The sequence below is a fragment of the Archocentrus centrarchus genome, chromosome 13 (genome assembly GCF_007364275.1).
Source record: "Archocentrus centrarchus isolate MPI-CPG fArcCen1 chromosome 13, fArcCen1, whole genome shotgun sequence".
Taxonomy (NCBI): domain Eukaryota; kingdom Metazoa; phylum Chordata; class Actinopteri; order Cichliformes; family Cichlidae; genus Archocentrus; species Archocentrus centrarchus.
This window is the reverse complement of record NC_044358.1, coordinates 25,616,418-25,632,649: the sequence shown is the minus strand read 5'-3', so window position 1 is coordinate 25,632,649 and position 16,232 is coordinate 25,616,418. Positions and strand designations below refer to the sequence as shown.

The 16,232-nt window shown below is 42.1% G+C and overlaps 1 protein-coding gene across 1 annotated transcript in view; it reads left to right on the top strand.

The window, feature by feature from the left end:
* Window positions 1-572: 572 nt before the first annotated feature.
* The window catches only part of dscaml1 (Down syndrome cell adhesion molecule like 1), a 99,423-nt gene continuing 83,763 nt past the window's right edge, over window positions 573-16,232 (top strand). The window contains 3 exon segments of the mRNA XM_030744286.1: window positions 573-612; window positions 1,018-1,338; window positions 15,927-16,073. Coding sequence (XP_030600146.1) covers window positions 573-612; window positions 1,018-1,338; window positions 15,927-16,073 — 508 coding nt within the window.

Genomic DNA, 16,232 nt, shown 5'->3' with positions numbered 1-16,232 from the left:
ATAGTGTCTTTATATCTCCATTGATAGCTAACACCCTATTTTCAGCCCAGCACACAGAGAATTAAAGAGATAGGGCTAATCCAGGCATTGTTGACAAAATCCAGGAAAAGGGATTAATTAAGTATCATTGTCTGAGAAGAAAATACTCTGGCTTGGGGCTCAGCATCTTCTCCTGGCCTCAAGCCAAGTCAAGCTCAGCACTTCTATACACTACTCTACACCCCTTTCCCCAGTCCCAGCAAACGCACAGAGAAACGCAGATTTTAAAGGATGCCTCAATGCTTTAAAGCTGACGAGGGCATTGTGAGAAAGAAGATATTTGGTGGTCTGCTTCCCCTTAGGACAGTTTAACTTTTCATCAGTGCCACAGCAACATTGATATACAGCAAACATCTGTGCTACCCAGTGTATGTACACTGGGTGGCACATGTGAATACTTTCTTCATACTTTATCCATTAGATAAAGGTGGTGGTGGTGTGGTCGACGTGTGTCACCCATTTTCCCTCCTGTTGAGAGGCATGTTTCCAAAAGACTACCTGTTTACACATATTAGATTATAGATATCAGGATAATGCATTTGGATGAGATTGATGGCTGCAATTTGGCAGACAGTGAGGAAGTCTTTTTGGGTTGAGGTGACCTAGATGCCTGTAGATATTTTCTAATGTGTTGAATGCAAGTACTTGTGAGTTTATGTTTGATCAGAGAGTATGATGCTTTTGTGAAAGGAGCAGATTTAATTGTATGTCACTGATTTAGTTAACTGACTTATGTAAAACTGCATGAATAGCACGAATGGGCATATCAAATATGGAACATGGCATTATTAATTTGATGGAAGACCAGTATTACAGTTTATCATGCTATGTAACTTTATCCAGTGCTCACTGAATGATTATGAATTTATCAGAATTTATCTTGTTGGTCCACATTCTCTCTCTTGGGTGTGGATGTTGCCTCTGTATCTGACACATATCAGCTCCCTAACTCTGTCTCTCTTTCTCTCATCCTAACAGTCAACAGTGAGGATGTTGTCTCTACGCGGCTGTACTTTGTGAACGCCTCCCTGCAGCGGGTGACCTTCTCCAGCTCGGTGGGGGTGTCCCTGCCCTGCCCCGCGGGTGGCGCCCCCCATGCCGTCCTGCGCTGGTACCTGGCTGCCGGAGACGACATTTACGACGTGCCCCATATCCGCCATGTGCATGCCAACGGCACCCTCCAGCTCTACCCTTTCTCCCCCTCTGCCTATAACAGCATTATCCATGACAACGAATACTTCTGCACTGCTGAGAACCAAGCGGGCAAGATTCGAAGTCCCAGCATCCACGTCAAAGCAGGTGAGGGCTTAACACTGGATGCAACTTAAAGCAATGGTCAGAAGTACAGTTTCATTTCCTAGGAATACACTATTTTTTTTATTACATACCATACCAGCACAGAAATGCCTTTTTACTTCTCTGAATGTATTTGGAATATATTATTCTTATTCTTATTGTACTTCAGCTCATGTTTTTAGACATACACTAAAAGTACTGGGTCATCTACACATTACACATGCAGGAGCTGCTGGGCCATGGAAACTCATGCCATGAAGCTCCTGGATCACAGTTTTTGTGCTGATGTTAATACAGAAGAGGTTTGGAGCTCTGAGTCAGCAGAGCATTGGCAACTTTTACAGAATTTTACACCCCTTGGCAACCCTGTTGTGTAATAATTCAAAGAGCGACCCATTCTGTCACAAATGTTTTGATTAGGAGGTGTGACTTTTGTGTATTGTGTATCTTGAATTCAGGTGAACTATGAACTATCTTTTGTGGAGTAATTCTGGCCTGGTGGTTGCTAAAATTATAAAAAGTGATGATGATAGGTTGGGAGCATAAATGAAATTCTTTTCATTGTGCATGAAAAATTTGGCACAGTTTTTGGTGTTCTCAAATATACATTTCAACACAACAGCAATTGTATCTGGCGTTTATCTGTATATAGCTTGTGACAGCATTTATAATATAGTTTTTGTAAATTTTCTAATAATTGATTAAATAATGAAATCATAACAAAAGGTGGAATGGAAGTATTTTTCTCAATTTAACACTTTTTAGCTAACTAAACTGATCTTCCTGTTTTAAATTTGTTGAGTGCCTATTTGAGACCACTGAGGTTATGCTTAAAATTATCTAATGTGGACATTCTGAAAATTTTCACTTCACTAAATACTTACAAAAAATGTCCAAATGCCAAGCTGGAAGCAGTTTATTTTGGCACATATTGAAGTGATCACAAAAAACAACATAGCCACAGCCAGCATCTGAAAATATGGTCACACAAACAGCACATAGTCATATTGTCATTTTAAACCAAAAACTTTTCTCGGTGGGGCTGATGTAGCTTGGAATGCCATAAATTGCTGTATTAAAAGTACTCAAGAAGACACACATGCAGCCACATTGACAGTTGGTCTGGTGACCTGTCCGCACTCCCTGCCAAGGTCAAAGCTGGAGAGAGGTGCTGAACACACTGAGGAAAGGTGTTATTGTTCTTCTAACACTTGCTGACACACACGCACGCGCACACACACACACACACACACACACACACACACACACACACACACACACACACACACACACACACAGAAGTCATAAACACATGCACATGACCTCGTGTGATACACACTTGATAGATGTGATTACAATAGATAAGTGTGCGCGCAGACACACACGCACACATACCAAAACACACACCAGCCTGTGCGTAGCTCATGCCAGCAAGCCTCCTGTCTCCCAGTCTCTCCATCTGTCCATGAACTGGAAAGTCCCCTAACTGCACACACACAGGCATACATCCACACACACACACACACACACACACACACACACACACACACACACACACACACACACACACACACACACACACACACACACACCCACGCACACACACACACACACACACACACACACAGGCTCAGCCATTTTCCTCAAGCTGGCTCATGGTGTTTAGTTGCCAGCTCTTTGTAAGGGTGTTTGGCAGAAAAGATTTTGGAGAGTGAGGAGCTACACACATGAAAAGATGTGAAAAGAATCCTGAAAAAAAAGTCGATTTTTAGGTCATGGTAATAATCAGGGAGACATTTTGACCATGTTTACCAATTCTACCTGATGAGACACTCAGCATTTCCCTAAAACACACATGCACACCAACAAAATCATTCTCCAAAATGCTGCCAGATCATCTTCCTCACCACTGCTCACACAAACACTCCCATATGGCCTGTGTGGTCCCCAGAGGATGACAGTCCCTCCAGTGTGAGAATGACCTTATAGCCAGCCTCTGTGCTGGGATGACCTTCCCTCCCAAATAATTACAACAATTAATCAATTAAATGCTGAGGCAACCACAACTCCACAGCTCCATAACCAGGGCTCACATGCATGTGTGTGCCTCATTACCTCTAGAGTTGTACACACAACACACAGGCTCACTTACACGCTCACAGTTACACAAAATCCTGTAGTTGCCATGGGCGACAGAGGCGTGAGCGCTAGGGTGTGGCATGCCCTGTCTCAGGTGGTGCAGGAGAATGATGACAGCTGACAGCTCACAGTGTGACACCCCCTCCCAAAAAAAAAAAAAAATCCTCTCCCACCTCCCCCTGCGTCATTCTCCTTCTCGCTCTCTTCACATCTTCACATCTCTCTCTATCCCTCCTCCTCTTTCTCACCCTTTTCTTTGCATGCTGATTGTGGTCCAATAATAGCATGAGCACCTGTCTGGATAGCTCTACATTTATGAAAATCTCTATGTGGGCTGCTTGTTTTCCTGTATATGTTTTTGTTTGGGTATCTCATTTCAAAAAATTGAGTTTTCTCTATGCATTTTTACTTGAGTGTAACACCAGTCTATTGCACACATCTATTTTTGGTACATTCTCATATCCAGAGCCAACTGAAAAGCTATCGATATATGTGTATTTATACTGCAGTGTGCATGGCAACTTAAGTTTCATCTTCCGTTTGATCTGTACTTATTAGGGGTTAGGCGCCTATCCCAGCTGTCACAGGGAGGGAAGCAGGGTACACCCTGGAAAGATCACCAGGGCCAACACAGAGAGAGACAGGCCCACATTCTAACATCCACACCTACAGTCAATTTAAAATCACTAGTTAACTAAACAGAATATTCAATAATAACACATTTTTTGTGAACTGGACTCTAACCACAAAAGCAAAGCTTTTTTATGAAGTATATCTATCAGTCTGACATCACCCAAAGCTTCAGTTCATAACTTCAGTGGTAAGGACTTTCGCATCACAGCATCTCATTAAAACAAATTTTGTGTTTCTCTCTTCTTCTTCAGGATACAGAAAGATTTCTATTAGCAAGTAAAGGACCCAAAAGCCAGTTGAAGGACAGATTAAAAAAAAAAAAAATTACTCTGAAATTGAAACCACACCTTGGTGATAGATATTGCAGTTGTTTACACAAGGAACATATTCAGTCTGCATCCGAGGGTTTCATGTTTTGTTCACCTAACACCTCTTTACACAAACTTGATATAATGAAATTGAGACACCTGTTCGGTGAGCCCCACCCTATAACCCTTTTGTTCCAACTAAAACATACAAACCCAATAGGATGGGGCCAAGGCAGCAGGTGTTTAGATCTCTTTCCTCCATCTGCCCTCTTCATATCTGTCTGAACCTGAACCTGATTCTGACTGATTTTTTTTCAGCCTTTTCATTCAATAATGAAACCCGCATCCATTCATTTCTCCTGTATTTCATTAGAGTTCTCCTTTTCTATCTCTTCCCTTTGCTGTGTTTTTAATGCTTGCTTTATGAATAAGTAAATGCAGTATTTGGTTTCTCCGTCGTTAATTATTGAAGCGACAGTGATACAGGACTTGCCTCCCAGTGTGCCCAGTCGCCCAGACCCATGTTTTAGCTCGTATCTAGGCAACCAGGCTGCATATAGTCAGGCATCAGTAACATCCTAATGATTCTGCTGCGCATGCGATGAGGGGGAGTGCAATTTACACACAAATCAGTTGGGGTACCATTTGCATCATGCCACAAGGCTTAAGAGGATGAATATGTGATTTTTTTTCTCTGTATCTTTCATATTTTTTAAGAGAAATGTGTGATAAATGACAATGATATCACAACAGCTGCCCCTTAGTGGGGCTGGTTACAAAGATGTGTGCAAGGCTTGATTGACAGATTTTAATGAGGCAACGAGTGGTTAAACAACACTTTCTTAAAGGGAATTAAGTGTAGGACAAGATGGGATCACTGACAGGAAGTACAAACCCGAGGTGACCTTGACTGGTTTTGAACCTCCATTATATTAAAATGTGATCGCTGTCATCATGACACCAAACATTTACAAGCTGCCAAGCTGATTTTAAACACTCTATGAAAGCCTCAGTGGGCATTGGGGATTTTACTTTCTATTGACAAGAGGCAGCAGGGTCAGTCAGAGAGTAAATAAATGATTGAAAGAATTGGCTCGGTCACAACAGCCGAGGCCACTCTGTCGATCCAGGCTATTGATCTGAGGTAGATGGCTTCAGTGAAAAGCAGGGGCTGTTTAAATGAAAAATTGAGATGAGGACCTGATTGGAATTAATTGTGTTTTAGTTTTGATTTATTTACAAATTAAGCTTCCATTCACATTAGCGGCCCGTGTGTGAGGTGACCAAGTGAGAAACAATAAGCTCTCCCGGCACAATTAAGGTACAAAGTGGGATGATAGCACCGTGATTATCATTCTACAGGCCCCAAATCCAATATATATCATCTATTTTTGGCAGGATCATATATATGATGAAAAGCAAAATATCCAAGATGTTGATGGACTCTACCCCAGTCTTAACTCCTTCACCAGTCAGAACAGAAAAAAGGGTCCAATGATTAGATGATTATGGATAAAGTGGGATAGCATAAAATAAATATACACAGACAAAGAATTGAGAGATTAAACATCTAGCTTTAAGGTGAAAGACTCCCCATCGTTTGGACAAGGACACTGGCTTTGGTTCCACTGGGTTCCAGTGACAGTGGCGGCTGGCATAAAGCATTATTAATGACCAAGGAAACTGGCCTTCAGGCTAGGCGTTAATTATATCACTGGAGAGCTGGGGGAGAGTGAACACACAGGATTGCAGGGCCACTCCCTCTGTTGTGTGTGTATGTGTGTTTTACATTGTTAAGTCATTACTGCCCTCATTCCTAAAGGAAGCCCATGCTGATAGATTGCCAGAACACTCCCCAATATCCACCTTTCTAAGACGCCGTCTGATTTCTGCATCTATGTTCTTTTGGTCATCTTACTCATGTTAAATAGTGTCTTTTTCGTCTCTGTTGAAAACTCTGGCAACGTATCTTTAAACAAATGAGATCAAGCTGGCAGGCAAGGCCACACAGTTGAGTGCAGTTCAGTTTATAAAACAGTTTCCAGTTTTTTCACTCTAGCTAGCATGCCCTTGAACTACCTGTCTCTCCCTCTTACCAAAATAATCCATTAATTTAATTTCACTTAATTTATTTAATGAAAATTTATGCTCTGATTCAGCATTTTACATTTTTCACTAATCCGGCTATTGCTACAGGCTACTGTTTTCATCATTAAGCCTGTCTTAATCACCACCATCCTTTCTGTACACTGGCATGGATTCACAGTCTAGTGCTCTGCATGCCATGTGCAGAGGGTGTGTTTTTGATGCCTGGCGCCTGCATGTGACAGTACCATCGGCTGTGCGCAACCCTTCAGTCCTTGCCGTCTCATAGCATCTGTGGCGTTGTTCTTTAAAAGGCCAGGGGCAACTCACTGCGTATCCCCTTCAACGGAGCTCCAAGTCGGTCCTCTTTACAATCATACCGTGATTTTAAATCTTTGGCTAAAGAGTGAAACACTGGGCTAATGTGGCTGAATAGAGCACCAGTCAAGTTTATTTTATTTACTCTCCCTGCTTTATCTATTTGTTGAACAGGACAGATGCCAGCTGTGCATTGTCAACATGTGAAGTTAAGTAGAATAAGCAGGCAAAAAAAAATGGATTTCTTTCCCTTTTTTGCCACCAGTTAAAACTAGGGCTGTCACTATACAGTATCTGATTATCATTTCTTATTATCATGATTAAAAAATCAATTCTTACTTTTAGTCATTAAATTTAAAAGGTACAATGCAGAAAACATCTCAAAGAGATGTCTAAGTGCTCATCACAGTGATTCTACTGCAGAAACATGTAACGGTAGAAATGGAGGCTACAATGCCTGACTGCTCATCACTGCCTTTGTTACCTGTTGAAGGTCAGGCTCTGGCTGCTGGGCTGGGGTTGGCATGCAGGCATTTTGGGTTCTTCTCTAGCTTTTTCTTAGCATGCTGTCTGTGCAGATGTTTGCAAAGGCTTGACACTGTGTTAGCAGTATGATGCAGTTGTTTGTGTCCTGGACGCAGTTTGCTCTTAACAATGGCACTCTTGTCTTTTTTGTGCAATAAAAATAAAGTAATGCTCATATCTCCACTCCTGTAAATATGTAGACCACTCCATCCTTTTCCTCCTCCCTGTACATAAACTGAAATCAGCTGATTGCAGCACAAGTGCAGGAAGAAAAAGTAATGTTTGATGTTTTTCTTGTTTCTATCTGCCCATCCTAATTGAAGAGCCGTTATAACAAAATAATTGTAAATGCAATGTGATTACAGAAATTAATGTATTGCATTACTGTGTTACAGAAAAATGTAAAGTGATTTCACTTTACATTTAGTACTATGTACTATGTACTACAGAGTATCTTAGCTGTTCCCAGGACTGCACTGTTCTGCACTGACATCTTGGATTTTATTTCTGGAATCTGCTGGAGCCACTCTCCCAGTTTGGGGGTCACTGCCCAGAGTATTCCGATTACCACAGGAATCACTGTTACCTTCACTTTCCACATCCTCTCTAGAAATTGCTACATCTGTCACTATGGCCTTTTTCCTCTGTTTGCCCACCACTTACTATGTTCAGTTAGTTAGCCATCGCAAGCTTGTCTGTCTGTATCTGGAAGTCACACAGGATCTTAGTTTGGTCATTCTCAACCACCCTTACGGGCGCAGATATTTCTGCATACTATGCCAGCCACTTGGTTATACAGTAGTATGCCCTGGCTGCTAGCATCTTGCACCCTGCTGTTATATGCTGCATTCTCTCAGGGGAATCTCTGCACAGCCTGCACCTGGGGTCTTGCCTAGTGTGGTAGACCCCAGCCTTCGAACTTGTTCTGCCATTATTAGTGCCTCTGTGCTGTCTTTCAGTCCAGCTTTTGCACAGCTTTTTTTTTTAATATAAAAAATTTCTACTAATTTCTACTAAAATTTCCTCTATCTGCTGGTGCTACATGCCTTTCAGAAGCCTGTCCTTCCACGATAGTTCCTTTGCTTGATCCTTCTCTTTCTTGGGTTTCTGCTGCCTAAGGTATTCACTAAACACATAATCAGTTGTGGCCATCTTCCTGATGCACTCATGGATCTTTGTTTCATCCTAGATAGTGATTCTAACACTATCTAGTCTTTCACCTCCTTCTTTCCACTTAGCGTACCTTTCCACTTACCGTACAGTCTCAGTCTCAGTCTCAGTCTCAACCCTCCATGTATGTTAAGGACCTTTCTTGATGTAAGTGGCTTCTACCTCCTCCTTTGGCCAGCTTATTGTCCCAGCAGTGGAGCTGATGACCAGCAAGGCATAGGAATTGATTGCCTGGATCTTGTTCCTCCATTCACCTGACTTCTCAGCACTCACCTTGCTATCTGCAGGTATTTGGCAGTTGCAGCTTTCCTAGCAGTCTCTTTATGGTTCATATGGTTTATGGTTATTTGTGGGAATCCAAGGTACTTGTAGCTGTCCGCAGATGTCTGCAATGTTGCCTTCTGGTAGTTCAGTCCCCTCAGTCCTGACTACCTTCCCTCTGTTTGTATCCATATGACCACACTTTTCCAGTCTGAATGACATTCCGATGTCACTGCTGTAGATCGTAGTTGTGTGGATTAGTGAAATGATGTCTCATTCACTCCTGGCATCCAGCTTGATGTCATCCATGTAGAGGAGGTGAGTAATGGTTGCTTCATTCCATAGTCTGTATCCATAGCCAGTTCTGTTCATGATCTGGCTGAGGGGGTTTAGCCCTATACAGAACAGAAGTGGGGACAGAGCATTTCCTTGGTATATCCCACAGTTGATAGTGAGTTGTACAATTGGCTTGAGGTTGGTCTCTAGTGTTGTTTTCCCCATCGCCACTGAATTCCTGATGAAGGCTCTTAGGGTTCTGTTGATCTTATACAGTTCTAGGTATTTCAGGATCCATGTGTGAGGCATTGAATCATAGGTTTTCTTGGAGTCAAACCAGGGAGCGCACAGTCTGGTCTTAGAGTCTCATGTGACTGATCTATCTACCAGTAACTGGTGTTTTACTCCTCTGGTGTTTCTGCCAATTTATGTCTGGGCCCCACTCATGTATTAAGCTATGTGCCTGTTCATCTTAGGTGCCATGGTGCCTGACAGGAGCTTCCATGTTGGACTGAGGTAGATAACACCTACATGTCAGGAGGGCTACCACGCAGCCAAACACAAAAACCTGTTGGCTTAGGACCCTCTATAATATAGCTCACACCAGCCATAAGGCTGGGGAGTGTCCTTGAAGACTTCTGTGTGGTCACACTGTCCATGCAGAAACTGATGTAATCCTGTAAGGATGACATGTAGGTGTTAAGGTCTATGTGGATATTGTGAGTGGCAGTCCATTCACAAAGCTCCCAATCTGTGTCATCAAAGCCGTCCTGTAGTCTGTCCATACCTCCCTCTGGCCAGACCCTGATGGTGTGGACTGTGGGATTCACTCTTGCAATGAGTGGTGTGTATGCAAGAGTTAGAAGCAGGCTGAGGTGGCTGGACTGGCCAAGGTGGGGGTGGGGGGCGGGCTTTGTAACACTTTGGTATGTTACAATAGACTTGTTTCAAGGTACTGTTTCCTCTGGTTGGGAAATCAATAAACTGGAAGAATTTGGCATCACAGTCTTCAGATTGGCATGGCTAAAGTCCCCTGCTATTATAAACATGTCATCTGGGTGGTCATTCTGCAGCCCGTGAATGGCATCATGCAGACTAGCCAGTGCTAACTTGGCATTAACTTGCGGTGGTATGTAAACAATGGTGAGGAACACCATTGTAAACTTCCTTGGTGGATAGAATGGTTTGCATTTAAGCATTGTAAACTCCAAGTCCAGGGAGCAAAACAATTCTACAATGTCTGTAGAGGTGCACCATGCGTTACACACATATAGTGCCTTGCGAAAGTATTCGGCCCCCTTGAACTTTTCAACCTTTTGCCACATTTCAGGCTTCAAACATAAAGATATCAAATTTGAATTTTTGGTGAAGAATCAACAAGTGGGACACAATCGTGAAGTGGAATGAAATTTATTGGATGTGTCAAACGTTTTTAACAAATAAAAAACTGAAAAGTGGGGCATGCAATATTATTCGGCCCCCTTGCGTTAATACTTTGTAGCGCCACCTTTTGCTGCAATTACAGCTACAAGTCACTTGGGGTATGTCTTTCAGTTTTGCACATGGAGAGACTGAAATTCTTGCCCATTCTTCCTTGCAAAACAGCTCGAGCTCAGTGAGGTTGGATGGAGAGCATTTGTGAACAGCAGTCTTCAGCTCTTTCCACAGATTCTCGATTGGATTCAGGTCTGGACTTTGACTTGGCCATTCCAACACCTGGATACCTTTATTTGTGAACCATGCCATTGTAGATTTGGCTTTATGTTTTGGATCATTGTCTTGTTGGAAGATAAATCTCGGTCCCAGTCTCAGGTCTCTTGCAGACTCCAACAGGTTTTTTCCAGAATGGTCCTGTATTTGGCCCCATCCATCTTCCCATCAATTCTGACCATTTTCCCTGTCCCTGCTGACGAAAAGCAGGCCCAAACCATGATGCTGCCACCACCATGTTTGACAGTGGGGATGGTGTGTTCAGGGTGATGAGCTGTGTTGCTTTTACGCCAAACATATCGTTTTGCATTGTGGCCAAACAGTTCGATTTTGGTTTCATCTGACCAGAGCACCTTCTTCCACATGTTTGGTGTGTCTCCCGGGTGGCTTGTGGCAAACTTTAAACAAGACTTTTTATGGATATCTTTGAGAAATGGCTTTCTTCTTGCCACTCTTCCATAAAGGCCAGATTTGTGCAGTGTACGACTGATTGTTGTCCTATGGACAGACTCTCCCACCTCAGCTGTAGATCTCTGCAGTTCATCTAGAGTGATCATGGGCCTCTTGGCTGCATCTCTGATCTGTCTTCTCCTTGTTTGAGATGAAAGTTTAGAGGGACGGCCGGGTCTTGGTAGATTTGCAGTGGTCTGATACTCCTTCCATTTCAATATGATTGCTTGCACAGTGCTCCTTGAGATGTTTAAAGCTTGGGAAATCTTTTTGTATCCAAATCCAGCTTTGAACTTCTCCACAACAGTATCTCGGACCTGCCTGGTGTCTTCCTTGGTCTTCATGATGCTCTCTGCACTTTGAACAGAACCCTGAGACTATCACAGAGCAGGTGCATTTATACAGAGACTTGATTACACACAGGTGGATTCTATTTATCATCATCAGTCATTTGGGACAACATTGGATCATTCAGAGATCCTCACTGAACTTCTGGAGTGAGTTTGCTGCACTGAAAGTAAAGGGGGCCGAATAATATTGCACGCCCCACTTTTCAGTTTTTTATTTGTTAAAAACGTTTGACACATCCAATAAATTTCATTCCACTTCACGATTGTGTCCCACTTGTTGTTAATTCTTCACAAAAAATTAAAATTTAATATCTTTATGTTTGAAGCCTGAAATGTGGCAAAAGGTTGAAAAGTTCAAGGGGGCCGAATACTTTCGCAAGGCACTGTAAATACACACTCTGTCGCCTTTGTCCTTACTGAAGTCAGTTGTTTGATCTGCTCTGTAAACAGTCTGGCCTGCTAGCTTGATAGCAGCATTGTGGATGTTTGGGTTCAGCCAAGTTTCTGTGAAAAAGGAAGCACAGCTGCTAATCCTGTTTTAGTGAATCCTCAGTGTGTGTTCGTTGATCTTGTTGACTATGGACTAGGTGCTTGCCATGAACAGGCTGGACAAGACTGGTCTGTTGACTGTGCGCTTTAACCTAGCATCGACGCAGGTCCGCCTACCCAACTTGCCCCACTTGGCCCGATTTTGCTTTGTCTCTCATCTCCACTTGTACAACTTGGTGTTCCGGCTTGTAATCCAGGCAGGCAGTGACATGTGGAGAAGCTCCTTTGGTATATCAGATGGTGGTAGAATGTGGTTGTTATTCCAAAGACTTAAAATGTTCAGCCAGTTGTAACTTATGTAGGTTGATTCCGGTTGAAGAGAAAGACTTACCGAGTGCAAAAAGAAAAGAGAAACACTACAAAGAACACAAAGAAATGGCATCTAGAGTGAGAGCATTGAGCTGCTGCATCTGTGCGCACCGCCAAGGGCGTAGGAATGAGTTTACTATTTGGGGGGGGGGGGGGGGGGGGGGGGGGGGGTGGTGGAAACCTGACAGATCCGTAAATACTCTGAGCAAAGCAGTGTCTATCGCAATACATATTGTTATTGATTTATTGCCCAGCCCTAAGATGTATACATTTTATCTCATATGCTGTCAACTCTGTTTACAGCATCACCTAACCCTTACATTAAAAGTTTTTACTCATTTATTTTAAGACCTCACCTCGAGCCCTGTACCACCCTCTCTCTGTCTCCTTTGTGCCTCCCCTGCATTGCTGCTCCCAGTGTTAATTTTGACAGCAAATTTTGATTTAGTTTTAGTCATAGTCTTTTGACGAAAAATTACTTTTAGTCATAATTTAGTCATCTGAATAGTTTTAGTTTTAGTCTTGTTTTAGTCGACGAAATTATCCTAAGAATATAGTCGACTAAATCTACAGTCGATTTAGTCGACTAAAATATAAGGAGTGTAAAATGTAAATGTTTTTTCTTCAGTTCCCTTTAATTAGTCATTATACACACTTACGCAAAATTAAACATTTATTAAAAGTTATATTAAGAATATTATTAATAATATTAACATTAGCATTTCACCTGCTTCCCACACACTTGATCATTAACACCACCTTACTGAAATAATACAGCAGGACACGCTCTGAAAGGTACAGGGCAGTGTTCAGGACTAAGATTAGGAAAGGTTAATCCACCGCGGCGTGGAGATTTTCTCTACACACAAACGCTAAACTGGGAAAAACACTTTACTCTGCATGACAGTAAAATGCTTACCTTTGCATGGAGATCTGGGTGACTGGTTTACAGATGTCGTTTAAGATTTGTCGTGTTTTTGCCCAAGATAGTCGCCCCACATGGTTTACACATCGTTTTGTTTGTCACGGTATCAAAGGACAAATGTGTCTATAGATCGGCTCTTCTCTTTGTCCCTGCTGACATTGTTTACTTAACTTAGTTCTATCGGAAATAAAGACAATCTCAGGCTAGTTTGTCCTTCCCGGGTTTAGAGCAAATTTGAGCTACTGTGTGTTTGACTGGATGTTTTCCTAACTTGTCCCGCCCTTTCACAAATTAAATAAGTTCTGATTGGATTTCATCCCTGCCAAGCATTTTCGTCTCGTTTTCATTTGTTGATGAAAGTGTCAATTAAATTCGTTATCGTTTTTATCATTTTAGGTAGTTTTTATTTAGTTATCGTCTCGTTATCATCATGAAAAAAAGGGTTGTCAACAAAAACTATGACGAAAATATTTCGTCAACGAAATTAACACTGGCTGCTCCTAAACATACAAAATGGTTTCAGAGATGAGGTACAGCTCCTGAGCCTAAAGATGGCTCATTTTATACTACACGAGAAAAAAATCCACTTATTGGTCACTGTGGAGAAGCATTTCACCATAAAAATGTACAGAACTCTAGTGAGGTGTTGTACTGCCCCTGGCAACCTAAACATAACCTAACCCATACTCTTATAAATACTGTGAAAATAATGAAAACATTACTGAAAATTTATCTTGGAAAAAAAAAACCTAAAATCATTCCTCACTTGTTCTTTCTGGATCAATTATAATGAAAATGGTTTTTAAACCTGACCTCACACCCTGAAACTCCACCTGGCTCTCCTATCTCTTCCCTGAGCCAGTTCTTCTCGTGATGAAATTGTTTAGTTTTATATTTAAAAAGTAATAACAGGCTAATACATATTTCACTAAACTAATTTAAGACCTCGTCTGAACTTCTTCAGCCTCTCCACCTTTCATTGCTTCAGCTGAGTCATTATTCTATGTACTACCATTCTCCTAATAAGATATTATTACACATATCTAATATACTGTCATACATGTTGATAAATTATGATCAGGTGTTGCCCTTGTGTTGTGTGACTGTTACTTACATTGGCATTACTCTTTTAAAAAAACAAAGTAAGCCCTGCCGCTGTTTCAGCCTTTTTTGTTGGTGGTGGCATTGTGCTGAAATGAAATAACAAAACATTTCGCCTAGTTAAGCTAACTTCTAGACAAAGTTAGCAGTTAAATATTGGATGAGTGACCACCACAAAATTAAGATGACTGAACCAAAAAGATTTGGTTTCTATATATGAAAGTAAACTGACAACAAGACTTTATAAACAAGCCATATAATGGCAACATTCCCAACAGACCGTTTTACCTCATTTAAGAGTTTCTGACTCCCGCCGCTGTCACAGAGCCGTTCAGAAGGGGGCGGGGGAGCGCAGTGACATGACGCTATGTTGCGCCTTCAAAATAAAAGCCCGCGAGTTAACCCTTTTACTCCGAATGCATCCGCCGTGGCACAACATACTTCAAAAGTGCCGCAGTTCGTGGACTTCCGGCAACAAATACAGTAATACCCCTATATGGCTGTGACGTGCAATTTCTGGGCTTTCAGGAACCGTTTGGATTTTTTCAATAGGACAAACGGTTGCGGATTTAAGGTAAGAAGCCAGCTGATCAACGTTCCTTTGACCAGCCAACTCCACGCTGATTCGCCACGTCTCAGTCAGCTGTTCGTCGCTATTGAGGGCAAGTAATGGGTGCTTCAGCAGCGTTGCCCGGCGTTAAAGGGTTAAAGATTTCAAAATCAAGTATTTTTTTCCTCCGCGGTGTAATTTTTGGGTGGGACAAATGCGCCTGTCTCCAATATTGGGGGGGACATGTGCCCCCCACCCCCCCCGGTTCCTACGCCTATGCGAACCACCGTCTTAGATATTATTGTTAGATTGTTGCAATAGGGACCGTCTATAGTGCTGAAATCATATCTTCTAGTAGACTTTCAGAAGGTACTTCATGTAGTCTTGGTAATTGGCCACAGAGGGTCCAGGTTTCCAGCTTAGCCATGATCTTCTCTTGCATTCAACGTACCAGTTGTTCTTGGGGCTTGATACCGAAACCTGGAGTGTGGGATCTGGATGATAACATCTTCCCCCTGGCTTCTGGCTTCCCCTTGCCATGGCGTTTGTGTTTGGCTGCATGGTAGCCCTCCTGTGGGACTATAATCAGAATGCATTGACTAAATGCTATAAAGGCTTCTAAACCATTTTTGTGGACTGGTTGAGGGCTTTATGTGGACTAAATTGTACATAAAAAGCCTATATGAGACATGCAAATTTGATTAAATTAAAGCATAAGGGTAAACTGTGATTCTCATTTCTCAGTGTGGCATGTAGTAAACTTCACTCCTGGTTTCTGATATCATCCGTTATTCATACATATTGGTTTTTATTTTTATAATTTTTAAATATAAATGTTAAATTCAGATCTAGGTTTATTAAACTGAAATGTTCATTATCACCACCAGTGCCCCTCTTGTGACTAATATCAGCTCTTTTCTTCATTTTTCTAGTGTTCAGGGAGCCCTACACAGTTCGTGTGGCCGACCAGCGTTCCATGCGGGGTAATGTTGCCGTGTTCAAGTGCCTCATCCCCTCAGCTGTCCAGGAGTACGTCAGCGTGGTTTCCTGGGAGAAAGACACCGTCGCCATTGTCCCTGGTAAGAAATTCAGCCACTCATATTCAGTGATTCCCCACAAAAACACAAACTAAGGCTGCAGACAAAGGTTCCAGGTTCACTTATCAAGTTCATGCTCACTGTGTTTGTGTAGTGCACAAATGATCTACTCTCATTCCACTGCATAAATGAACTTAAGAA